Below are 27,436 nucleotides of genomic sequence, written 5' to 3'. Positions count from 1 at the left end.
TTCGCCAAATCTATCCAAGCTTGCCCAGAAAATTTGATATGGGCACTCAGACGGAACATTTACCTGTCATCTCAACATGTTCCAGGGGATCTCAATTCACTAGCAGACGCCTTGAGCAGAGATCCTCTCCCAAGAGAACACGAGTGGTCTCTACACAGAGAAGTCGTAGAGGACATCTTCTCACAGTGGGGTTTCCCCACTATAGACCTATTCGCCACAAGCGAAAACTGACAATGCCCAGACTTCGCATCCATGTTTCCCCAGCCAGGTTCCAAGGGGAACGCCCTGTGGACGAACTGGTCAGGGATGTTTGCTTACGCTTTTCCACCAACTCCTCTAATGAGGAAGGTGGTCAACAAGATGCACAGGGAATCGATGACGCTCATCCTAGTTGCTCCCATGTGGGCGAGACAACCGTGCTTCCCACACCTGCGCAGGCTAGCAGCGTGCGAACCCATCAGACTCCTGTGCTGGTACAACCTACTATCCCAGCACCAAGGTCAAACAGTGCATCCTCAACCCAGCTCAATGAACTTGGCAGCATGGCTCCTGAAGTCATCGAGTTTGGACACCTCAACTTACCACAGAGGTGCATGGACATCCTAAAGGAATCTAGAAAGCCAAACACTAGGCACTGTTATTTTGACAAATGGAAACGATTTGTTATCTGGTGCCAGAATAAGCAAATCAACCCGGTTGATTGCACTCCTTCCACTATTGTCACCTACATGCTCCACCTGCTGGACGCAGGGTTGGTATTTAATTCAATAAAGGTACACCTGGCAGCACTGTCAGCATACACCACCTCCCATCATAAGGTATTGTGGTGGAAAGTACCAGTGTTTAAAGCCTTCATGGAAGGGGTAAAGAGACTCCACCTTCCGATTTCTAACCCACCACTAGGATGGCACCTTAATGTGGTGCTGGCTAAACTCATGGGCCCCCCATTCGAACCCATGCATAAAAGCAGTCTCAAACACCTGACATATAAAACTGCCTTCTTAGTAGCCATTACATCCATAAGAAGGGTCAGTGAAATTCAGGCTCTCAGTGCAGCATCCTTTCTTTACTGTTCATAAAGATAAACTGGTTTTACGAACACACCCTAGGTTTTCACCTAAGTTTATTTCTAAATTCCACATTAACCAGTCCATTGAGCTTTCGGCTTTCTTCCAAGAACCCCAAAGCTCTGCTGAGGTTAAACTACACACCCTAGAAGTGCATAGGGCGGTCCTATAATATGTAGACGGGACCAGACCAGGAAAACAGACCAACTCTTTGTCTCAGTAGCTACAGGCAGAGAGGGTGATCGCGTCTCTAAAGGTGCCATCTCTAAGTAGATTATAAATTGTATCCAGCTGTGTTACTCCCTTTCTGAAAAAACTCTGCCTTTCACGCCAAGAGCCCACTCTACAAGAGGCATTGGGGCCACTCTGGCTTTCATTGCAAATGTACCCCTTTACACCATTTGCAAAGCAGCTACTTGGAGCACTATTCACACTTTTACTCAGCACTACTGCATTGACACTCATTCCAAGGCAGATACTCAAGTGGGACAAGCGGTTCTAAGACATTTATTTGCTCATGACCCTTTTCACATCCCACCTCCTTCTTCTAACACTGCTCGCTAATCTATGCACAGCATGTGATCTAAGCAGATTCCACAAGCCTCAGAAGGGATACATTACTCACCGTAATCGTATTTCTGATGCCTGTATCTGCTTAGATTCACATGCAACCCACCCTTCCTCCCCTCTGAGAGAAGGAGAATGGATGCTTATCTTTCTATCTGCTTGGATAATCTATACTCTCGCTACTCCTCATGCTACCTCATGTCAGAAAAGTTACAATCTGAGGGTCCTAGACGCGTGAGGGATCATGGATACAGTGGATGTCACACTAGGGATAGTATGACTGGCACGCCCTGTGTTGACGTCCATTTTTGGGTTTCAAAAAACAAACTGTAATACTCCGCAGCTTCCACTAGATGTCGGCCTATGCACAGCATGTAAATCTAAGCAGATGCAAGCATCAGAAATACGATTACGGTGAGTAATGTATCATATATATATATATATATATATATATATATATATATATATATATATATATATTTCTGAGGCTTGTGGAATCTGCTTAGATCACATGCTATGCATAGGCCGACATCTAGTGGAAGCTGCAGAGTATTACAGTTTGTTTTCCGAAACTCGAAAATGGGCGTCGACACAGGGCATGCCAGTAATACTATCCCTAGTGTGACGTCCACTGTACCCATGACCCCTTGCGCGTGTAGGACCCTCAGATTGTTTTATTCCGCCATACTTGTCGGAAGCATTGTGCGGAGTTCCCTGGCTTTCAGCCATATTTTGGTAAATATCATATAATTTCCCCGTTCTTCCACTCCCACGTAGAGACATGGAAGTTCGAAGATCGATGCCAGTCCGGAGAACAAACAACCGTCGAGAGCTGCACGAAGGATGTTGGGCCTCGGAAGGCCTCTGGCCTCGGTCCGGGCCTTGGAAGGCCTCTGGCCTTGGCCCTGCAAGTAGGGAGTGTGGGGGGTGGAAACATACTCTACACTTATTTTTCCTACACACACTAGCCCGCTGCCACAGGGTGCGTATGGAGGGTACCCTATTTAAATATCGCCAAGTGCAACCGCAAGTACCCTTGGGTTGACAAACACACCACCAGTAACCTCTGCTTGCCGAGGGACCACCCTGAGGCTAACTGCAGAGCGTGTAGGGTTCAAGGCTAAAACACTAAAGGACCGCTCAACCAAACGTTGGGCCCACCACGCCAGACAACTCGAGGCCATGGAAGCGGAGGGCGGCTTCAGTGATGGCAGCCACGCCGTACTTTCGGATGGCGGGGGCAAGGAGGTGTCCAAAGACACCCAAGCGCAAGTCCCCGACCACAGAAGATTGTCCGGCAGGGCAGTTATAGGGAACACACCCGGCGACACCAGCGCTACCCACACCACTTCTACACCTAAACACTCGAAGTCCAACCGAAACTCGACACACGTGTCGAGTTCTCGGAAAGAGGCACGAAGAGATCGGTCCACCGAATCTGTGTCCTCTGGGCGTTCCCGGTCAAGATCGCCACACGACACGAGGCAACCGTCCACAGTTGCCAAGGGTGCCTCACTCACCAAAGTCAGAGGTATGCTCGTCAGAAGACAAATACGACCTCCAGCCCCAGGCCGCACACCAGAAGTCTGCTCCGGCAGACCGTTCGGCGGCTGCTTCCGAGTCCCGACATGCTCACTTGAAGGAAAGAGACACTACCCCCGAATCTCGACGCCAGGCGTCGAAAAGCTCAGAGAAGATGAAAACATCAGGGAAACACTCTTCTGCTCATGGGGAAGGGGGTAAACAGCAGAAGAAACAATCTCACCCTTCTTCTGCACCTCAGACACATAAGGACAGTTCAAAGTCTTCAGATAAGCATAAATCCAAGACCCCTGTCCATACCCCTAGGTCCAAACAAGGAATAGAAGGGGAATCCTCTCAGGAAATGGTCATTCCCAGCTCCAAAAAATGGACCAGTGAAGATATAGACAGGGTAATGACTAAAAGGTCCTCCCTAGCTGACTTCTACTCCAAGAACCCAGAGCACTGCCTCACCTATACCCCGGACAGTGCTATTCCTTCAGGATCCAGCGACCCTCAGCCCCCTACTAAGAAACCTTGGGTTGAGACTCCAACTCAGGGACTGATTTCAGACAATTTTTACATACAGCCTTACACTCGGTATGGTGAGGATCCACAACAGTACGATGAGGATCCAGATTTGGTAACGTTGGATGACTAAACTGGGGTGGACTATTATGGGGATGACGAGGGCCAAAAGGGGGAGGAAGATGACGTTGCAGAAGTCTAGAGGATAGACTTCCCCTGTTCACAAAGAACCTCAGGTTACCGACCCTCCAGTAGACAAACAGCCCCTCCTAAATGAGGTCTTGGCAAGAGGGTCGGAGCACTTCTGCCTAGACACTCAGGGGGCACAGGAGGAGAGGGAATTTGCAGAAGAACTAGTGGAAAAGAAGAGACCCATTGCCCAAGCCATTCCAATTCTCAAGTCCATCCAATGGAGAATTGATCCTTCCCTTCTTACTCCTAAACTCACCAGGGCCATAAACCCCAGGATCAAGAAACTCTTCAGGGCTGCCCAGTCAGACCCACTTTACATAAGGGGTCAACTGAAGCATGACTCCTTGGTAGTTACTAATACCAGAAAGAGGGCGGGAACTCCTCTAACATCATCTCAGGCCCCCCCCAGACAAGGAGAGCAAGATAATTTACGGGTTGGGAAGGAAGTTAGCCTCCACTTCCGCTTACCAGACAAGGATTGCCAACACCACCACTCTGCTGGCAAGTTACAATATCCACCAGTGGGAGCAGGTAGCTGCCCTCATTGACTCCGCACTGGAACCACTAAAGGGTCAGTTGGCCCAGGTCGCCTCGGAGGGGAGAGTCGTGTCTGGCTGCATCCTTAAAGCAACCTTTGATGCCTCAGCTAATGTGGGCAGGCTCATAGCAGAGAGCACGGTCATTAAGAGGCATGCTTGGTTAAGACAGTTAGGATTTAAACCCGAGACACGAGCATCCCTAATTGACATGCCGGTGGAACCGAATCTCCTGTTTGGCAAGGCGGTTGAGGACGCATTAAAAACTGCCAAAGACGAGTATGATACTCTGAAATCCCACTAAAGGGTCAGTTGGCCCAGGTCGCCTCGGAGGGGAGAGTCGTGTCTGGCTGCATCCTTAAAGCAACCTTTGATGCCTCAGCTAATGTGGGCAGGCTCATAGCAGAGAGCACGGTCATTAAGAGGCATGCTTGGTTAAGACAGTTAGGATTTAAACCCGAGACACAAGCATCCCTAATTGACATGCCGGTGGAACCGAATCTCCTGTTTGGCAAGGCGGTTGAGGACGCATTAAAAACTGCCAAAGACGAGTATGATACTCTGAAATCCCTGGGACAGTTGACCAAAAAGCCCCCTAATCAAAGAGGCAATGGTAATTTTCGTCGCCCACGCGGCCAAAATTCACAAAGGGGCTCCAATTATACACAGGGGCAGGGCACATCATGGGGTAACAATCAGCAGACTACCCAAAGTTATGGCAGAGGAAACAAAAGGAGCTGAGGTAGAGGCAGCTCTAGCAGAGGTGGCACGCCTCCCGCAAAACAGTGACGCTGCGCTCGGGGTCCCTTCTCACGCATGCCCAGTAGGGGGACGCATTTCCAACTTCACCCAAGCTTGGGAAGGGATCACATCAGACAGATGGGTGCTGTCTACAGTGTCCACAGGATACTGCATAGAACTGCTCTTACGTTCCCGAAACCACCTTCCACGTCAGAAGATGCATTCCTTGGACCACCAAAAGATCCTCCTCGAGATCGTCAATCTTCTAGCAAAGGACGCGATAGAACTCGTCCCGGGCAACCAGGTAAACAAGGGCATTTATTCAACTTGTGCCAAAAAAAGTTTTGACAATGCGCCCAGTATTAGACTTACGCCCTGCAAAAAGTATGTCAAGCCCCAAAAGTCTTGCATGACTACTCTCCAAGAGGTAATCCCCCTCCTAAAAAAGGGGATTACATGGCAACATTGGATATGAAAGATGCCTATTTTCATATTTCCATGTTCCCAGCGCACAGATGATTCTTGCGCTTCAAGGTGGACAGTCAGCACTACCAGTTCAAGGTGCTGCCCTTCGGCATAGCCTCGGCTCCAAGGGTATTCACCAAGGTACTGGCGGTGGCAGACCTGCGCAGGGAGGCAATCCCGGTGTACCCTTACCTGGACGACTGGCTGATCACGGGGCAGACCCCAGTAATTTGCAGGTCGAACATTCAAAGAACGATCGACCTCCTCTTCGAATTGGGTTTCTCCATAAACGAGAAAAAATCGTGAGAAAAATCAAGCACCTCCAAACAGTTCCTAGGAGCTGTCTTAGACACTCAAGAGGGGTTGGCCTTTCCATCAGAGGTTGCCAGATAAGGGTGCGCAAAGCGATGCGTTTGCTAGGCATGATGGCATCATGTGTTTACCTGGTCCCCCACGCGCATGCAAGAATGGTTGGCGAAACAGTGGTCTCAGGCAAGTGGTAAGTGGGACGATATAGTGGTCGTTTCGCCAAAACACTTGTACAAAGTCTTCACTGGTGGGCAAGAGAGAACCTGTGAAAGGGGAAACCCTTTTACGATCCAGAAGTACAGGCTGTAGTCACAACAGACGCATCCCTGTCAGGGTGGGGAGCACACATCCTTCACCACACGGCTCAGGGTCTCTGGTCTCACACAGTAGCCAAGAATCATATCAATCTGCTAGAGCTTCTGGCAGTTTTCAGGGCGCTTCAAGCGTTCGAGCCCCACCTGTTGAACCTGTCAGTGCAGATCCTGACAGACAGCACAACAGCAATGTTTTACCTAAACAAACTGGGAGGGACTCATTCGCTAAATCTGTCCAAGCATGTCCAGAAAATTTAGATATGGGCACTCAGACGGAACATTTACCTGTCATCTCAACATGTTCCAGGGGATCTCAATTCGTTAGCGGACTCTTTGAGCAGAGATCCCCTTCCGAAAGAACACGAATGGTGTCTACTCAGAGAAGTCGTAGAAGACATCTTCTCACAGAGGGGTTTCCCCACAACCGACCTATTCGCCACAAGCGAAAACAGGCAATGCCCAGGATTTGCATCCTCAGCCAGACTCAAAGGGGACCACCCTGTGGATGAACTGGTCAGGAATGTTTGCCTACACTTTTCCACCAGCCCATCTCATGAGGAAGGTGGTCAACAAGATGCACAGGGAATTGATGACGCTCCTCTTAGTTGCTCCCATTCGGGCGAGGCAACCGTGGTTCCCACACCTACGCAGACTAGCGGTGTGCGAACCCATCAGACTCCCGTGCTGGTACAACCTACTGTCCCAGCACCAAGGTCAAACAGTGTATCCTCAACCCAGCTCAATGAACCTGGCAGCATGGCTCCTGAAGTCAGAGTTTGGACATCTCAACTTACCACAGAGATTTATGGACCTCCTAAAAGAATCTAGGAAACCTACCACGAGGCACTGTTACTTTGATAAATGGAAAAGATTTGTTATCTGCTACCAGAATAAGCAAATCAACCCTGTTGATTGCACTCCTTCCAATATTGTCACTTACATGCTCCATCTGCTGGATGCAGGGTTGGTATTTAACTCACTCAAGGTACACCTGGCAGCGCTGTCAGCCTACACCACCTCCCACAACAAGGTTTCGTGGTGGAAGGTACCAGTGGTTAAAGCCTGCGTGGAAAGGGTAAAGAGACTCCACCCTCCAATTTCAAACCCACCATCTGGATGGGACCTTAATGTGCTTGCTAAACTCATGGGCCCACCCTTTGAACCAATGCATAAAGCCAGTCTCAAACACTGACCTATAAAACTGCCTTCTTAGTAGCCATTACATCCATAAGAAGGGTCAGTGAAATTCAGGCCCTGTCAGTGCAGGATCCTTTCTTTATTGTTCATAAGGATAAACTGGTTCTACGAACACACCCTAGGTTCTCACCCAAGTTAATTTCTAAATTCCATGTTAACCAGTTCAATGAGCTTCCGGCCTTCTTCCAAGAACCCAAAAGCTCTGCTGAGGTGAAACTACACACTCTAGATGTGCGAAGAGCAGTCCTCTACTATGTAGACAAGACCAGACCTCTAAGGAAAACCGACCAACTGTTTGTCTCCGTAGCTACAGGCAGAGAAGGAGATTGTGTCCCTAAAGGTGCTATCTCCAAGTATGTAGTCAATTGTATCCAACTATGTTACTCCCTTTCTGAAAAGACTCTGCCTTTTACGCCAATAGCCCACTCTACAAGAGGCGCTGGGGCCACTCTGGCTTTCATTGCAAATGTACCCCTTGACACAATTTGCACAGCAGCTACATGGAGCTCTCTTCACACTTTTACTCAGCACTACCGCATTGACACTCATTCCAAGACAGATACTCAAGTGGGACAAGCGGTTCTAAGACATTTATTTGCTCATGACCCTTCTGACATCCCACCTCCTTCTAACACTGCTCGCTAATATATGCACAGCATGTGATATAAGCAGATTCCACAAGCTTCAGAAGGGATACATTACTCACCGTAATCGTATTTCTGATGCTTGTATCTGCTTAGATTCACATACAACCCACCCTTCCTCCCCTCTGAGAGAAGGCGCATGGATGCTGGTAGTCTTATCTTTCTGTCTATCCGCTTGGATAATCTGTACTCGCGCTACTCCTCATGCTACTTCATGTCAGGAAAAATACAATCTGAGGGTCCTATACGCGTGAGGGATCATGGGTGCAGTGGACGTCACACTAGGGATAGTATTACTGGCATGCCCTGTGTCGACACCCATTTTCGACTTCGGAAAACGAACTAATACTCCGCAGCTTCGAATAGATGTCGGCCTATGCACAGCATGTGAATCTAAGCAGATACACGCATCAGAAATTGGATTACAGTTAGTATTATGAGTAATGTATTATATACTATATATATATATACATTACTCACCGTAATCGTATTTCTGATGCTTGTATCTGCTTAAATTCACATGCTGTGCATAGGCCGACATCTAGTGGAAGCTGCAGAGTATTACAGTTTATTTTCCGAAACTCAAAAATGGGCATCGACACAGGGCGTGCCAGTAATACTATCCCTAGTGTGACGTCCACTGTACCCATGATCCCTCACACGTATAGGACCCTCAGATTGTTTCCGCCGTCGTGGTTGGTCACAAGTTGGGGAGTTCCTTTCTAGGCTCATACCTTTGACTAGTTAAGTTTATTTGTAGACTTCTTTCTTTATTGCCTGCTTTTGCCGTAGCGTCCTCCAACTGCTCGATAGCCTTCGACGGACAACTCCATCATCGAAGAACTTGGCGACCAGATGCAGCCTTCACGGGTCTCTTAGGGCTTCGCCCCTTAAAGTAGGGAGAGAGGCAGGAGGTCTTTCATACTGACTCATTTGAGAGAATGCATATTCTGCGTCCCTTTTTCTCACATAATTGCACTTTCCATTTATGATAGAAAATACACCCTTTAAATGTTGCCCTACCTGCCATAGAAACTTCCTGTGGAAAGATATGCACCGAGTGTGCATTTACTGTCTCCTTAGGGATCACCCTGAAAAACTTTGTAAGTCCTGCAAACTTTTCCACCCGAAAACTCTCAAAGACCGTCGTACCTAGTGCTGGGCTGTCCACGCAATGCAGGCCAAAGCCTCCATCGTCATGACAGAGGATTCCAGCGAGGGCAGTATCCGTGTCCTTGGTGACGCTGAAGGCAACCAGGGTTCGTTGGAACCCCATGTGCGGGCTCCCGACTCCAATAAGCAGACCGACGGCTCTGTGACTGAGACACCCGGTGGCCATAGCACGCACAAGTCCCAAAACATTAAGCACATAGCCTACGGCCGACATTCAACTAAATAGTCGAGCCCCATGCGGTATCTGCGGAAAAAGCCTCTAGATCTTCCCTGTCCTCTGGGCCATCGCTTACGCCTCACGACAGGCCTCCAAAACCAGCCCCAAAATCTGTTCGGACACCTCACACAAAAGGGCCCTCCTTTTACGCACCGAAAAACAGCCTGCGAAAGGCACATCAGTGTCCCCTAATCATACGCTGAAGATTCAAGAACTAATTAAAAAACATGGACCCGCTACCCTGTCAAAGACAAAGTCACTGGAAAAAAATCAAAATCCTCAATGCCTTTGTCCTGCTAGAGCTCTCAAGTTATGGATTCTTCCTCCCCTGTAGATAAACTCTCAGGGGCTATGCATCACAAGGATCGGGAAACAACCACCGCCCTCCCCCGAGCCGCCCCTACCCTTGCAGGCTTCCCACCCTACTGTGACTATACCCCTGAACAATTCAACAGAATTATAAAGAGGATGTCATGCTTTGTTGACTTCATAGACTAGCATACAGAAGAACTAATGTCCTTGGGGACGCCTCACAGCCAGGGGCTGCAAAACACCAACCCCCTGCCAAATAACCTTGTCTTGAGCCACAGCCAAGCACGTCCACCCTAAGCTCCATGGCCTCCACCTACCAAGACCACTGTACGGATATGTATGGTGTGGCTCTCAGGGTTGCCAGCCCCCGGCTCTCATGGGGACCTAATAGTCGGGACCAATACTACAATGATATCTGTCATCCAGTCAGTTGCCTGACCACCAAGTTCAGCCTGCAGCAGATTCACCTGTAGACAATGAACTCCAATACAATGAACCTCTGCTGAAGGCTGACCAACACTTTAGTATTGACACCCAAGAGGCGCAAGTAGACAAGGAAGTGCTTATGGAGGAATGTGGAGGACATTCTTGGCGACAGGAAATCCGCCACAGTTTATCCCACGGTTACAGTCTATGCAAAGACGCATACAGCACTCCTTATTTGCACCTAACCTCACAAGGGCAATTAACCCTAGAAAGGAAACATTATTCAGGCCAGTACTCACAGAACCCTTGTATATTAGGGGTCAGCTAAAATCTTATTCACAGGTTGTCACCACTACCAGAAAGAGGGCTGCCACTCCTCTGGCATCGGCTAAAGCCCTGCTGGACAAAGTTAAAAAAAAAATCTACACTTCCGGAAGAAAGGTTGTCTCCTCAGCTGCGTTTTAAGCTAGAATTGCAAATAACACTACACTCATAGCTAGTTTTGTCTTTCACAAGTGGGATGACTTGGAACAGGTTGAAGTGGTTCCAGAATCCCTAAAATCACACTTGTTCAGCACCATCGCAGAGGACAAGCAGGTATCAAACTGCATCATCAAAAATGATCTCGATGCAGCCGACAATGCAGGCCGCAGGTTTTAAGTTAGATACTCATGCCACCCTCCTTAACATGTCGGTGGAACCTAAGGTACTTTTCGGGAAGGCTGTCGAAGAGGCCCTCGAGCGAAGGAGGAGTATGACACTCTTAAATCCCTCTGCCTAATTAACTAACGAGCCCTGTGTACAACAGGGCTCATCAAACTCCATTTCGGGGTCAGAATTCACAACGCTTTTCCGGATACACTCAGGGCGGACAGTCTTCAACTTGGGGCCCCTCGCAAGGACAATCTTCCTCTTCTGGCTTTCAAAGAGGAAATAAAAGATCCAGAGGAAGAGGCAGAACCTCACTTGGGAGAGGATCCACCCCTCCCGAGCAATTACACACCACTGCAGGTCCCCTCCCATGCCACCCCAGTTCGGTGTTGAATCTCACACTTCACCCAAGCATGGGAGGGGATAACGCCAGACAAGTGGGTGCTGTCCACCATTGCAGGTGGGTATTGCATCAAACTGTTACAAAAGCCACCAAACCGCCTGCTGAGACACAAAGATGACGCCAGAAGAGCGGTGCATGCTGTTAGAAGAAGTAAAGACATTGCTGGAAAAGGACTCCATAGAGATCGTCCCAGCAAAACAGGTAAACAAGGGCATTTATTCAGTGCACTTCTTTTTCCAAAGAAAGACCTTTCCATGTGCCCAGTACTAGAGCTGCAAACCAATATGTAAAGGCCCAAAGGTTTTGCATGAACATGCTTCAAGAGGTGATACTCCACCCCTACCCCCCCCCCCCCACTCAAAACGAGGGGACTTCATGGCAACACTGGATATGAAAGATGCATACTTTCATGTTTCAATGCTTCCTGCGCACAGGTAATATCTGTGGTTCAAGATAGCGGGAGTTCATTACCATTTCAAGGTACCCCCTTCGTCATCGCCTCAGCGCTGAGAGTAACATTACATTATTTGTGGACTTCTTGTGTATGCTACCCACTCCCTCAAGGACTGCTGGGCTGCCTCCTATACCTTCCCCAGTGATGGAAACGCCCTCTCTCCCTGCCCCAGCCCTGCCACCCGGGGAGCCTTCACAAGAATCTCTTTATGGGGACATGCAGTCCACACAAGCTGGCCAGGACATGTGGGTGAATATTCACGGTGATCCCGGTGAAGAGGGTGAGGACACCCGCTTTCACGACCAGGACGACCTAGACCTCCTCCGTCGACCCTGTTGACCCCTCCTAGTCAAGGGCGGTCACTCTTCTCCTATTGCAGACCAAACTCTCTACAATTAACTTCTGAAAAAGGCTGCTCACCATTTTGACATAAACACAGAGGAATCCAGTTCCTTGGGGAATGGCTTTGTTGAAGATATTTTCAATGAGAAAAAGCCTGTTAGCCAGGCTATTCCACTCCTAGAGTCCATCGAGAAAAGGGTCTCTCTGTCCCTTTCTACCCCCTATCTTAGTAGGACAGTTAACCCATGGGTGGAAAAATCTTTCAGGCCCTCTCCTTCAGATCCCCTCTACATTAGGGGGTCACGTGAAGCCTGATTGATTCTCAGGTGGTGACCACTTCCAGAAAGAGAGCTGGTGTTCCACTCTCAACCTCCGAGGCACCTTACAACAAGGAGTGACATAGACCTTATATGCTAGGTAAGTGTATCATGACCTCTGCTGCGTAAGTCACCAGAATATCAAACACATTGCTTGCCAGCTACAGCAGCACGCAGTGGGATTAGGTCTCATGGATCTGGACTTAATACCAGAACAAGCACGCTCCCACCTTCTTAAAATAACCACCGAGGGTAGATAGATCTCCCAAAACATCCTGAAAAATGTCTTGGATTCCGCAGACTCCCCATGAAGGATAATTCCAGAGGGTACTCTCCTGAAAAGACATTCCTGACTTAGAGACACAGGCGGCCTTGATTAACATGCCCTTCGAGGAGGGTCTCCTCTTTAGCAAAGCTGTTGACCAGCTGGAGACAGCGAAAAAGGAGCATGAAACAATCAAGACCCTTTGTCAGATTTTCAACAAGCCTTTCGTTCCGAGCGGAGCGTTCAACACACGCCCCAACTGTCGGCTCAAGGCTCAAGAAAATGATGCCAAGCCAGAGCAAGCACGTCTGGTTCCTCCTTTTACAGCCTACATGCTGAAATGTCCTGCCAGTACCAGCAGCATGGGTTTTGCCTCAGAAAAGGACAAGGCAGAGCTGCAGCTTCTAGCGGCACAGCAGCACCGGCCTCCAAATGATGTACTGATCCACGTTCCCTCCCATGTGTCCCCAGTCATCGTATAACACTCTTAAGCCCAACAATGGGAGGGAATGTTAGACCACTGAGTCCTCGATACAGTGGCCAAAGGATACTCAGTGGAGTTCCTCGAAACACCTCACCACCATCCACTGCGTTCAGGACGAATATCCTCCAAACACCTCCACATCCTCATGGAGGAGATCCAAATGCTACTAACAGAAAGGAGCCATCAAGCTGGTTCCCTTCATGGAACAAAATCAAGGAATTTATTCATTGTACTTCCTTGTTCCAAAGAAAGATCGAGCAATGCACTGAGTGCTGGACCTGCGCCCTGCAAACATGTATGTCATATCCCAAAAATTCAGGATGACCACGCTGCAGGAAGTCATCCCACTATTGAAAATGGGGGATTACATGGCAACATAGGACATGAAAGATGCTCACTTTCATATTTCAATGTTGCCAGTGTACAAAAAATACCTCCGATTCAAATTGGGAAGGGAGTCTTACCAATTTCAAGGCACTAGCATTCGGCATTGCATCAGCCCCGTGGGTATTCAAGAAAGGTCCTAGCAGTGTTGGCCGCCCACTTGCGAAGGCAGTCCATTCCAGTGTACCTTTAGTTAGATGACTGGCTAATTACCGGGCACTCTGCCCAGTGGTGCCATCAAAACACGCAGCAAACAATCATTCTGCCGATTCAATTGTGCTTCTCCCTAAATGAAAAGAAGTAAAGTCTGCTGCCCAGCCAAGTAAAGCAATTTCTGGGGGCACTAATCAAAACAGACGTTGGTCTAGTCTACCCCTCCAAAGAGTGTCCAAAACATGCTGTTTCAAACACCTCGGTATGTAGCTGGTCATCAGGTGACGGTATGAAAGGCGATGCACCTGCTGGGAATGACTTCCTGCATCTACCTAGTGCCTCACGTCAGGCTGCGCATGTGTCCAATGCAAGAATGGCTAGCGGGTTGTGGGACGATCTAGTGGTGGTTTCGCAACCTCTGGTTAAATCCCTATAGTGTTGGAACAGAGATAATCTGCTAAAGAGTCCACCTTTCCACACACCAGCGATCGAGGCCACTCTCACGACAGACACATCAATGACTGGGTGGGGCGCTCACTTCCTGCATCATACTGCTCAAGGCCTGTGGACCCAGGCACTAACCATGAAGCACATCAACCCTCTGGAACTACTAGCGATTTTCAAGGCACTTCATGCCTCAGCTAGTGCACAAAACAGTGCTAGTCCTTATGAACAGTACCACTGCCATGTATTATGTAAACGAGGGGGTGATAGGGGTACACATTCTCCAGGGCTGTCTAAACTAGACCAGAACATCTGGCGTGGGCACTGCATCACATGTTCCTAGTGGCACATGTTCCAGGGGAACTCGATTCTCTGGCAGACATACTAAGCAGAAGTACAATGCTACTCTCTGAGCACAAATGGCAACTAAACACAGATGTGCTAAACATCTTCTCAAACTGGGGGGTTCCCAGAGATAAATGTTTTTGCAACCCTGGAAAACGCGCAATGCCAAGATTATGCATCCAGGTTATACATCCAGGTTTCCCCAGAAATGATCTAAGGGGAATGCACTTCTGATCAACTGGTCAGGTAAATTTGCATACGCTTTCAACAAAATAGTTCACAATCTACACCGGGAACAAGAAACACTGATCCTAGTAGCTCTGATGTGGGCCCGCCAGACCTCTCCTCACACCTACAAATGATGTCCCTGTGTTCTCCCATGAAACTATGCTACACAGGCAACCTGTTGACCCAGGATCAGCGAAAAACCCTGCAACCATGCCCTTAGAAGCTGAACTTAGCAGCTTGACTCCTGAGGTCATAGAATTTGGTCACCCTAACCTAGACCAAAGGTACATGGAAATACACAAGGAGGCACGCAAGCCTAACACAAGACACTGCTTTTTTAACAAATGGAAACGTTTTGTGTTTTGATGCAGGACAGTCTCTCAATCCAACCGACTGTTCACTGTTCAATATAGTCAACTATCTGCTCTACCTACCTGACTCAGGATAAGTATTTAAGTCACTCAAAGTACACCTAGCGGCTCTCTCCGCTTACACGACATCTCAGAATATAATGTGGTGGAAGGGGCCCATAGTTGAGGCTTTCATGGAGGTTGTCAAAAAGCTGTACCCTCCCATCTCTAATCCGACTCCCGGCTGGGACCTCAATATCTTACTTACAAGGCTCATGGGGCGGCCCCCTTCGAGTCTCTGCACAAGGCCTGCCTTGAACATCTGACATATAAGATGACCTTCCTCATAGCCATTATCTCTATCGGAAGGATTCGCAAACTACAAGCCCGGTCAGTACAAGACCCTTTCGTAGTTGGACACAAAGACAAGGTGGTGATACGCACACATCCTCACTTCTCACCCAAATTCATATAAAAAATTCCAGGTCCTTCAAAGTATAGAGCTTCCTGCATTTTTCCATTACCCAAGAAACGCAGCAGAAAGAAGTCTACACACACTGTATGTACCAGAGCTGTCATGTTCCATCTTCAAAAGACAGTCAATCGCTTCTTTATATCTGTAGCCGCTGGAAGAGAAGGGGACCTTCTGTAGAGCAGCCATTTCTAAATGGATTGTCAAGTGCATCCAAATCTGTTACTCTCTTGCCAAGAAAGCATTGCCCTTTAAGCCCAGAGCACACTCAACTCAAGGCCCTGGGGAAACTTTAGCTGTCATAGCAAACGTTTCTCTAGATGCCATTTGCAAGGCTGCCACTTGGAATTCCGTACACACCTTCACCCAAACATTACGGTCTGGACAGACATTCTAAGGGTTATAAACAGGTGGGACAAGCAGTACTGAAACTTCTGATGGTTGTGAATCTGCTTGGAATCACATGCCGTGTATATAGTCCGACATCTATTGGTAATCATGGAGTATTGCATGTTGTCTTTCGAGGATCGAAAGGGATGTCAACATGGGCGTGCCTGTAACACTATCCCTAACGTGACTTGTAGTGTACCCGAAATCCCTCACGCGTCGAGGTCCCTCAAATCGTTTTTTTTCCACCCAGCTAGCTGGTCGCCTTATGCAGAGCTCGTTACATTGATAACTAATATCTTTGTCCACAACCTCTGGTCGTTTTATATATTTGTTCCCTTCATCAACGACTAGCTACCACCGCCGAAGACAACTTCAGACTTCGACGGCTGGTGCTCCGGTCGACGCTGGCCCTCAGGCCAGGCCTACACGGTAGGGAGAGTCGGGTCCGTGGCTCTATTTCTTTTCAAGAATGTATTTCCTCCTCCCCTCTTGTCCCTTCTGGTTTTGCTGTCGCTATAAACCTGAGCTATAGACAGGATACCTTTTTAAATTTTGCTCTTCTTGTAAAGGCAAGTACCCCTGGAAAGACACGCACACGAGGTGCAATAAGTGTCTCCCTCGCTCACTTCGAGACGTCCTGTCGGTCTTCCCAGCGCTTAAAGAACAGTGAGATAAATGGTGGGTGGCCTACGCCATGATGCAGGCTAAGGGTAGCTACCCCGCTGCTGCAGACACCGAGTGTGACAAGTAGTTGAGCGACAGCCATGTCTCAGATATGGATGCCATCAACCTATCTGTGAAGCAGCCACGTTCCACGTCATCCGGCCCCGGCAGGCAGGCCGGCCGGCTGGCCACCGGTTCTGCTAAGGGGGAGTGTATACCCCGGTGACACATACACTATTCCCAAAGGTAAACAAAGAACCCCCTGAAACGCCTCGGCGGACTCGTCTGGACGTTCCAAGATGCCAACAGGTATGCAGATTTCTTCAACGGAACCCGCTGATCCTCTGGGTCGGCCGCTCTCCCCGCAACCGCCTAGGCATCATTCGTCTGGGCACTCAACCAACAAAGGTGTCAGCACCAAAGTTCATAAGAACGTTGAGACGCCTCTTAAAGCGCGCCGACGCAGATGGTTCCAGCAACGTCGAAAACTAAGGCGAAGCCGCTAGAACAGCCGAATCCCCTCCCAGACAAACCTAACATCCGCGAATGCCTCGGGAATATCGTTTCAGCTGGTAATAAGCCCAAAGACAGGTCGAGGGACACATCCCCACGCCGAGGAAGGCGGGAAGACCATTCTGAAGGTTCCCAGCCCCTAGCTAAGACCCTCTGATAAATCTCGACCGTCCAAACACTGAGATCCCTAAGATAAGCCCCCCCCCTTAAAAGCCCCACCTTATGGACCAGGGATAGGTCTGAGGGGTGTATGAATAGACTTTCAAAATTCGTGGACTTCTCATAAAGGTTCACCACTCTTAAAAGGTTCAGTGAGGAAGACCTATACCTTGTGTCTAAATTTCCGAACACCTCCTGCCCTCGTCATGAGGAGGTGTTTGACCTGACGGAAGCAGAAGAGGTTCCTCAGGGCCCTTATTTGCTAGAAGATGATCCTTTGAGGACCCTATTAACCAGGTTCCAGATTAGGGGGATGAACAGCCAGTGGATAATCCACCATGGCTGTTAGCAACTAATACCCCTGATCCAGACACATTATGCATGGATCCTCCCGCATCTCCTCCCATTAGACGGGCATCTCCCATAGATGACCAAATGGCATTTAATGCCATTCATAAAAAGGCTGCAGAACATTTTCAGATTGTGACGCAAGAAGCGGTGCAAGACACTGACTTCATGGAGGATAGTCTGAAGGAGAAACCACCTGCAAGCCAGACTATACCTTTATTGAACTCCATTAAACGGCATATCACCCCTTCTTTGCTGATGCCGTCGCAAAAAAGTGCCGTGAACCCACGGGTCGAAGCTTTTTTGCCCCTCACCTACTGACCCTCTCTACATTCGGGGACATGCCATTCCAGATGCCTTAGTGGTGACCACAACTAGGAAAAGAGCAGGAGTACCTTTGTCCACAGGTGAGGTACCGCCGGACAAGGACTGCAAGATATTGTATAGGTGGGGAAGTGGGGAAGTGTCACTACTGCGGCAGCCTATTCCACCAGAATTGCAAACAATACTACGTTGTTGGCCAGCTACAGCGACGTTCAGTAGAATCTGCTCCAGGAAGGCTTGCAAGAGGTTCCTGAACCAACACAGTCACGAATGCTGGCGGTTGTGTCATAGGGGAGGCAGGTTCATCATAATATTCCTAAAAACACCCTAGATGCTGCAGCGACAGCAGGGAGAACTCTGGCCCAAGGTACCCATTTGAGCAATTTTTTGTTGAAAAAGCATTGTTGAAAAATTCGGGGTTCAAACCAGAGACTCGGGCGTCCCTCATCAACAAACCGGTTTGAGGAATCCAACCTATTTGGTAAAGCTGTAGATGAGGTGCTAGGGACTGCGAAAAAAAGAACACTCTGAAATCTTTAAACCAGATAACTCAAAGGCCTTTTCAGCAGAGAGGTGGGAGCTCTCGCCGCTTCTCTCTCGGACAATCTTACGATCCCCACACAACCAGTATGGAACTGGTAACAAACTGTCCTTAAGAGAACTGCCTCAAACCAGTATAAGCCTAGAGGACAGTGTTGTGGCAAGGGAAGGGGTCGAGGTATTGCCACTAGGGGCTCCTCGGCCACCAATCAGAAATGACTTGCAGATCTGGGTATCCTCCCAAGCCTCCCCGGTCGGGGGACGGATATAACATCATTCTTTCACGCATGGGAGAGAATTACCACGACTAGTGGGTGCTCAAGACCGTCAGCCACGGTTACTGTATCAAGTTCAGCAGACCACCAAAGCCCAGGCGTTTGTCATCAGAACATCTGAAGATCCTACTGCAAGAGGTTGAGATCCTGCAGGAAAAGCGCGCAATCGAAGTCGTCCCAGTTCTACAGTTTAACAAGGGTATTTATTCAGTGTACTTCCTTGTACCCAAAAACGATCTCACTATGCGCCCTGTGCTAGCGATCAAATTTGTCAAACCACAAAGATTTCTAATGAGAACGCTGCAAGAAGTAATCCCTCTGCTAACACCGGGGGGGGGGGGTTACATGGCAACATTGGACATGAAAGATGCATACTTTCAAATTTCAATGTGACCAGCGCACAGAAAATACCTAAGGTTCATGATGGCGGACACCCACTATCAGTTCAAAGTCCTTCCCTTTTGGCATTGCCTCAGCCCCAAGGGTATTTACGAAGGTGCTGGCAGCAGCGGCAGCTCACCTGCGCAGGCAATCCATCCCAGTTTATCCTTAACTCGATGACTGGCTCATAACAGGATTTGTATGGAACATGCCTTTCAAACACCCAGAAGACTATAGATCTACACTTCAGTCTGGGATTCTCTAGCGAAAAGAAGTCCAGCCTAGACCCCAGCCAAGACAAACAATTTCCGGGGTCTCTGATTCGGACAGAAGACTGCATAGTCTTCCCCTCCAACGAAAGGGTTCAAAACATGCTGTTTCAGATCCCTCACTATGTAGCCAGTCGAGAGGTGACAGTACGCAAAGCCATGCGACTTTCAGGAATGAATGCCTCCTGCATTGATCTAATCCCACACGCACGTTTGCGCATGCACCCTATGCAAGAGTGGCTATACAGCCAATGGTATCAGGCCAGCGGACAATGGGATGATCTAGTGGTTGTCTTGGCAGCCCTCATTCTCTCTCTGCAGCGGTGGTCGAGGGAGAACCTCTTGAAGGGGAAAACCTTCACCACCCCGCAGTAGAAGACACTCTTATTAAGGCCGTATCGCTCACGGGCTGGGGGCTCACCTCCTTCAGCAGACTGTGCACAGCATTTGGTCCCCAGCTGTAGCATCCAACCACATAAACCTGTTGGAGCTGTTAGCAGTGTTCAAAGCCCTGTAGGCCTTTCAGACAGTTACAGGGGAAGACAGTACTAGTCCTCACGGACAGTACCACGGCCATGTATTACATGAACAAGCAAGGGGTCACTTGCTCTCCGGAGTTATCAGAAATGTCCCAGAATATATGGAAGTGGGCTCTCAGACACAAGATGTTCCTCCTGTCTCAACATGCTCAATGGGAACTCAATCTTCTGGCAGACTTGCCCAGCAGAGACTTCCCGTTACCCACAGAATACGAATGGTGACTACAGAAAGACATCGTCCCCAACGTTTTCGCAGAATGGGGCTTACCAGAGATCGACCTGTTCGCAACTCTGGAAAACTCACAATGCCCAGATTACACTTCCAGGTACCCTCGGAACCGATCCAAGGAGAACGGTCTATGGATAACATGGTCAGGAAAACGTGTTTACTTCCCTCACCCCCCCATCCAACTCCCCTACTCAACAAGATAGTGCACAATATGCACCAGGAACCAGTCACCATGATATTGATGGCCCGATGTGGGCCCGCCAACCCTGGTTCTCCCATCTGATGGAGATGCCAATATCCCCTCCGATGAAACTACCTTGCCCATACAACATGCTATCCCAGGACAACGGGGAAACACTTTACCCATGCCCGCAAACTCTTAATTTAGCGGCTTGGCTCCTGAGGATATAGAGTTCGGACACCTCCAACTTCCTTTGAGTTGCATGGACATACTTCGAGAAGCAAGAAAGCCTAACACCAGACATTGCTACTTCAATCAATGTAAACACGTCATCTGGTGCAATTCCAAGAGCATCAATCCCATAGACTGCTCTCCTACTCATATTGTACTATACCTGACTCACCTACTAGACTCTGGTCTGGTTTTGAATTCCCTGAATGTCCGCTTAGCTGCACTTTCTGCCTATAGCACGTCCCAGCGAAAGGTGTTGTGGTGGAAGATCCCAGTAATTAAAGCTTTTGTAAGGGGTTAAAAGAATGCATCCCCCTATTTCAAACCCTGCTCCTGGATGGGACCTTAATGTGGTATTAACTAGACTTTTGGCATCTCGCTTTGAACCTATGCATAAGGCTAGCTTCAAAGCACTCGATTACAAGACCGCCTTCCTAGTGGCAGTCACTTCAATAAGGAAGTTAATGAATTACAGGCCCTTTCAATTCTAGACCCTTAGTCACAATTCCGAGATGAGGTGGTTCTGCGCACTCACCAATGGTTTGCGCCAAAATACATTTCAAAGTTCCCTGTGAACCAATCAATAGAACTACCCACATTCTTCCAGAACCCCACTAACGTGGCGGAAAGAAGCTTACACACACTTGATGTGCGCAGGGCAGTCAAGTACTGTCTGGAAAGAACTAAACCACTTAAGGAAAACAAACCAGTTTTTTGTTTTGGTGGCGGCTGGTAGAGAAGGAGCCTGTGTCTCTAAATCGACCATGTCAAGGTGGATTGTCAGTTGTATCACACTCTGGCCTAGAGAGACCTGCCCTTCAAGCCTAGAGCACACACTACTCCGGGCACTGGGGCTTCCATAGCTTTCATTGGAAATGTTCCCCTAGAGTACATTTGCAAGGCGGCAACCTGGAGTTCTGTACACACCTTTACAAAACACTATTGCCTAGACACTCGCTCTAGGTCTGATTCTCAGGTGGGCCAAGCAGTACAAAGACATCTTTTCACTACTGTTCCTTCTCACATCCCACCTCCAGCTCAGGGTACTGCTCGCTAGTCTATGCACAGCATGTGATTCTAAGCATATTCACAATCATCAGAAGAAATGCATTATTTACCGTAATAGCATTTCTGATGATTGTATCTGCTTAGATTAAGAGCCCACCCTTCCTCCTCACTCGGATGGAAGGAACATAGACATCTTACTACTTCTTCTCTCTCTGTACTCACGATAATCATAAGGCTCCCTAACGGGAGAAAGAATACAATCAAAGGGACCTCGACGCGTGAGGGATTTTGGGTACACTACATGTCACGTTGGGGATAGTGTTACAGGCATGCCCACGTAGACGTCCCCTTTCGATCCTCGAAAGACGAGATGCAATACTCAGCGATTACCACTAGATGTCGGACTATATGCACAGCATGTAAATCTAAGCAGATACAATAATCAGAAATGCTATTACGGTAAGTAATGCATGTCATCTCTTTGCAGCTCTACCTTCTAATAATCCACCTCCTCCTCCTACTAGTACTGTATGCCAATCTATGCACAGCATGGGATTCTAAGCAAATCCACAAGCCTCAGAAGGGATACATTACTCCCTGAATCTTATTTCTGATACTTGTATCTCCTTAGATTCACATGCGGCCGCCCTTCCTCCCCTTCTTGGAGTAGGTGCTTGGGAAAGAAGCATAGATCTTTCATACCTCATGGTCTCTACCTACACTTCACGCTTACAATTTACACTCGCTCTTGTCAGAAACGAATAATCTGAGAGACCTCGACCCATGAGGGATCATGGCTACAGGGCACATCACACTAGGGATCGTATTACAGTCACGCCCTGCCAACGTCCCTTTTCAAATTTCAAAAACATCCTGCGCAATACTCTGCAGTTTCCACTGGATGTTGGCCCATGCAGAGCATGTGAATCTAAGCAGATAAAAGAATCAGAAGTACGATTACAGTGAGTGATGTATCCCATATCGCGTTCTTGCTGCACTCTTCTAGTATAGTCTGGGAACACCATAATGGATGTGTTGTCTAGGTGTACCAGGCCCTTTTGTCCAACCAGTTTGGCCACTCCACCACAAACCATTTTCAGAGGCCTTTGATCCCAAATCGGTCTTGCAGCCATTGTTCCAGAATGAACTCCATGGAATCTTCTTCCTTTCCCTCTGGGAGTCTGACTATTCTCGGGTTGTTCCTCCGCAAGCGTCCTTCCCGTCTTCTGCCTTTGCCTCCAGGGCTTTCGTGTTTCGCAGCAAATCCTCCACTTGTTTTGTTAGCTGCATCACATTCCCCTTCTATTGTTGTCACCTTGCAGTTTGTCGCTTTCTGCCGCTGTGGTTTTCTGCCTATCAGCTCGAAGCAGATAGTAGGTCTTCCCCTATGGTACCTATTTTGCCTTCAAGGGCCACTCGAGAACTCCGCTGTCGGGACCCTTGCATTTTTATCTTCCATCAGTTGATTGCCTATGTCCAGTGTTGGAATCGAGGAGGTCGCAGGAGGCTGTGCACCACCCACTTGCACTATATAGATGTATCCATCTTTGGTTGTTTGGACCCCACCTGATGTCCTTTTTCCCGTCATTTTTCTTTTAGGTATTGCTCCTCAGGTCTCTTTGGGAGCCACCTGACCCCGTCTGGCCTGCATCACTGTTGGCCGCAGAGCCCTTTGTTCTTGTGGGATGGGGTGAGGGGAAGCAGGGCCCACAACGGAATTGGTCAGCGACCAGTTGCTTATGATAATCTGGCAGTGCATTGAATGGCTGCCGCGTCACCTCTTAGTCCCGTCTGTGATAGTGTGGCTCCTCACTTGTTGCTCTGTCTCCCCTGGGCTGCTGCTGGAAAATTGGGTGAAGGGGGCTGCTGGCTCCAGCATCTCATCCCAGCTCTAACCGAAGAGGGAATAAGGCTTCAACAGTTCTCAGCCCAGTTTCTCTCTGAGGAATGAGAGGATCCACTCTCTTCCTCTGAGACTGCATCAATCCCTAGCACCCACATTCGGGTCAGGCAAGCCTCCCCTCTGGTACCTGATTTCAAGGATATCTGGGCTTGCCGATTAACACCCGTGGTGTGGTCTCACTTGCCGGGCGCTCTAGTCAGTGTCTCATTGAGCGCCGGGAAGCTCTGCTCACTCTGTCCTGTCCAGCGATTAAGGAGGCGGGTCGACAGAATCTTGTGTGGTGTACAGCCCGGGGCTCTTGTCAGGTCTTCTCTTCACTATGGCAATCGGAGATAATCTCCCTCGGTGCTTCGTCCGTTCCCACACCGTCAACCTCTTGTATTTCAGTCATTTGTTGGCTGCTTAACAGATGATTTCAGGATCTTAGCCCGATCCTAGCTGGAGCTCCTAGGCTGCAGTGCTCATCTGTTGCTGGCTGACCAGGCAGTGGCAGTCGCTCCTTCTGTGGTAGTCTCTGCCTACTCTGGTCCGGAAGTGGGTGCCTCTTCATCACAACGGTCTCCCAACTTGTTGGTGGGGTTGGCTTTCAGACTGAGAGCCGACAGACTTGCTCCTCTGGCACCCCTGGGCTTGTCAGCATTGCACAGGCATTCCACATGCCATGTACCGGTGGTGGTTCTGCCTCTAGGCAGTGTCTGCTTCAGCTTTGAGTCTTTCCTTAAACTGATAGACATCATATACACATAATAATCCCTTACCTGTAAAAAGCGGAGAGCTGAGATGAAGTCTAAGTGGGAGATATAGTCCCATTTGTTTTAAGATTGCAATTCAAAGGAGGGGTCAGCATCCACATCATCCCTGTGTAAAGGTCCTATTAAGTTAGTTTTTCTTTCTATTCCCATACATGCTAAACACTAGGGTCATTGGGTTGAAGGAAGGTTTTACAATCTTACTGGATTGATGAGCTCTTGTCCCCTAACGGGGAGTTCCCAGTGAGATCCTGCTTGCCCAAACTCCTTGGGTCTTGCGTAGTGGGCTCACCTGCCTAGTCCTACCCGGTGGCTACCCCATGTGGAGAAGGAACAAATTAATTGCATGTGCCACACACAAAAAAAATTATATATCTCATAATAATGTTACACTTGCTGAGCAAATATTATCAAAAGCCAGACTAACCTACAAATTATTTTCGGATGGGCTGTCATTCCAAGATGGGCAGACTGGTTTACAGTGATAATTTGGACAACAAAAATGTCGAAAGTCAAAATATCGAAAAAAAAATGTCGACTTTTTTTTTTCAATGCATTTTTTTTTTAAATGGGGGGGGTCCCCCCATCCCCCTTTTTTAATTTTTTTTTTAATTTTTCCCTTTTTTTTAACTCCCGAACCCCTAAAATAAATATATAATTAAAAAAACCGAAAGTCGGCATTTTTTTTTACATTTTTTTTGTCGACATTTTTTTTTCGAAATTATGACCACCCACCGGGCAAAAGACTGGTTCACTCCTTTTTCTACTCTTTTGAAATAACTGAGAAAGGAGAAGTGTACAAATATCAGTGATGGTTCCAACCTGCTTTTTCATAAAATCAAAGAAAAGATTAAAGATCAAAAAACGACCACATATCTTGATTATTTTATAGATGCTAAAAGGGTTTTACACTTGAGTCAATAGGTACATAATGCACACTGGACTGGATTCTCATTTCATTTTTCGCAATGCCTTTCCTATTATTGTTTGGACCATTGAACTGTATGTACGGATTTAGACAGCCTCAGGATTAGGTTTTATTATTATTGCAATCATAGGGGCGGAGGGAGAACACAGAGGGAAGCAGAGAAAAAAGGAACACGGAGCAAAAAGGGGAGAGTGGTCAATTGGCAGTCTGGGAAGGAGACAGTGGGGAGCAGATCACCAAGTGTCAGATAGGGTGGGGAGTGCAGGTTGTGTCGACCTAGGTGTTGAGGAGCCATTCCTAGATGATAGAATGGCTGAGACATCAGTCACTTTGGTGGAGTTCAATGATATTTCCATACAGAGAGAACATGTTTTTTAAATTCAGTTCTCAGTTGTGCTATTTGGGAGGAATAACTTTGTCGTCTCTTCCTTATTCATAGGTTTAAGAAACGAGTTCTTATAGAACAGTTGGAAGGGTTTTTGGAAGAGATCCATCGGCAGCCCAACCAGGTGAATCATGTTAACATCATCTAGCAGAGCCACTGAAGAAAGACCACACAAACCCACTACTGTAATTGTTGTGCACATGTTTTACTTGGACTGTCGTACTGCCCTGGATTTAAAATCTCTAAATGCAGAAGAAAAACAGTGAAAGTAGAATGCCAAGAGCTATAAATCCTTTTTTCATAATGTAAGAAGTATAACTATGAAAAGAAATATTTAACAAACTAAATGAACGTTTTAGAACATGTTGCTTGTCATTGACTGATTGTCAGTTTCCCTCAGGTTCTATTTTCTTAGCCCAACCTTCAATGTTCACCACTCTTCAGGCTGAACTTTGCCAAAAAGTGATTTACAATAAAGCACAGTGGCAATGTTTTGTATATAGTTATTTTTGAAAATATTGTAAGTTGTACAGATGTATTTTGAAAAATATTTAAACTGCACTTTTGTTATTCCATCAATAAAATTCTCTATTTTATGCTTCTGTGCTCCAAAGTGTTTTTATTGGCTGTTTATTTTACAGATCAACGTTTCTACTCTTCTGAGACTCATAATGCATCAAATAGATTACTCTTCATTTTCTTTGGTACAGAATAGACATGCAAATGTTGGTTACTGTAGTAGAATACACTAAAAACCTTTAAATCGTTAGTGCCATAACTAAGCCATATTTGGAATAAGCTGCGTACAACATTTACAGCCCCGAGTGCCTGAATGTATTTACAGCAAGGCCGACTAGGCCCAGGCCTAGGGCAGCAGATTGCCAGAGGAGCGACTGCTTAATATTTGCAAAAGCTTTATTGTTGGTGACTTTAAGGAAACTTGTACCAAACCCCCCATGTTTTAGGTATTTAGTGATTGTCATACAAGTCTCAGACATATATGACGGATATAAAGCTCTTTGGTCATTTTTATCTTCCCAAAATGCTTTTTAATATGCAAACCAGCCAAAACCTCATTAATTTTATTGGTGCCACTTCAAATTATCTTTGGAGTTCTTTCTAATCAATACACGCATACACTGTTAACTTTTATATTCAAATGCATGACGTAAAGGTTAAAAATTATGCATCATTTTAAAATATTAAATGCATGCCTATGTTTAAGTCAAGCACAGAGTTCCCACAGATGGCATTAAAATGATGATCAGAAGCAAGCACTAATTTCCCTCCTTGGCCCCACATTTGAGGTCTGTGGCGGCCCAAGCATGAAATGGGTCATAGAGCAGTTAAAATAGCGAAGAATTACTCTGAATGCACAAGTGCATCAAGAAACCTGTGAAAGGATACTTAAAGCCGTAGAAGGGTGAGACAAAGTGTGCCAAAGGTACACACTGTTTCACAGCTGTGAAGGTGTTGAGTAAATCTATCCATTCCGCTATCTTTATAGAAGCTGCTCAGTAGACAAATGGCATCCCTGCTGGGTTTCATGTCTTCGATGACATTCTGCTGCACGCTCAGTACTACCAGGAGAACCAACTGCAAGTTATGTCACACAATGCATAACTGTGATGCTTATAAGTAATCTTTACATTAATTATATTTTAAATACAAGGTAAACTTTTAATGTGAAACAGTACTTCAAATGACAGGAGCATTTTGACATGTGTGGGTATAGTACTCTTATGTCCCGTCCCCTTGCCTCCATACTGCATGTGTGTAATTTCCAACGGACGGGAGACGGAACCTTTTTCACCAGAAAAAACCTTTCCCTTTAAATTTAGAGTCGCACCTGGTTGCGGCCCTCGGAGCATGCGCTGCCCTGACTCCGCCCTGCACCGCCACACCTCAGTCTCCTATTCG

The 27,436-nt window shown here is 47.6% G+C and overlaps 1 protein-coding gene across 2 annotated transcripts in view; it reads left to right on the top strand.

The window, feature by feature from the left end:
- INTS6 (integrator complex subunit 6) overlaps window positions 1-26,112 on the top strand; it is a 1,045,054-nt gene extending 1,018,942 nt beyond the window's left edge. The window contains exon 19 of one of the 2 annotated variants that reach the window (XM_069640441.1): window positions 25,571-26,112. In XM_069640441.1, the coding sequence (XP_069496542.1) occupies window positions 25,571-25,664 (94 nt within the window). In that variant the 3' untranslated portion in view covers window positions 25,665-26,112. The remainder of the gene's footprint in view (window positions 1-25,570) is intronic. The other variant, XM_069640442.1, reaches the window with a different exon arrangement.
- The last annotated feature ends 1,324 nt before the right edge of the window (window positions 26,113-27,436 follow it).

The sequence above is a fragment of the Ambystoma mexicanum genome, chromosome 7q (genome assembly GCF_040938575.1).
Source record: "Ambystoma mexicanum isolate Mex_15411 chromosome 7q, UKY_AmexF1_1, whole genome shotgun sequence".
NCBI lineage: Eukaryota > Metazoa > Chordata > Amphibia > Caudata > Ambystomatidae > Ambystoma > Ambystoma mexicanum.
Note: the sequence above shows the minus strand (reverse complement) of the source record. Positions and strands in the feature narration are given on the sequence as shown.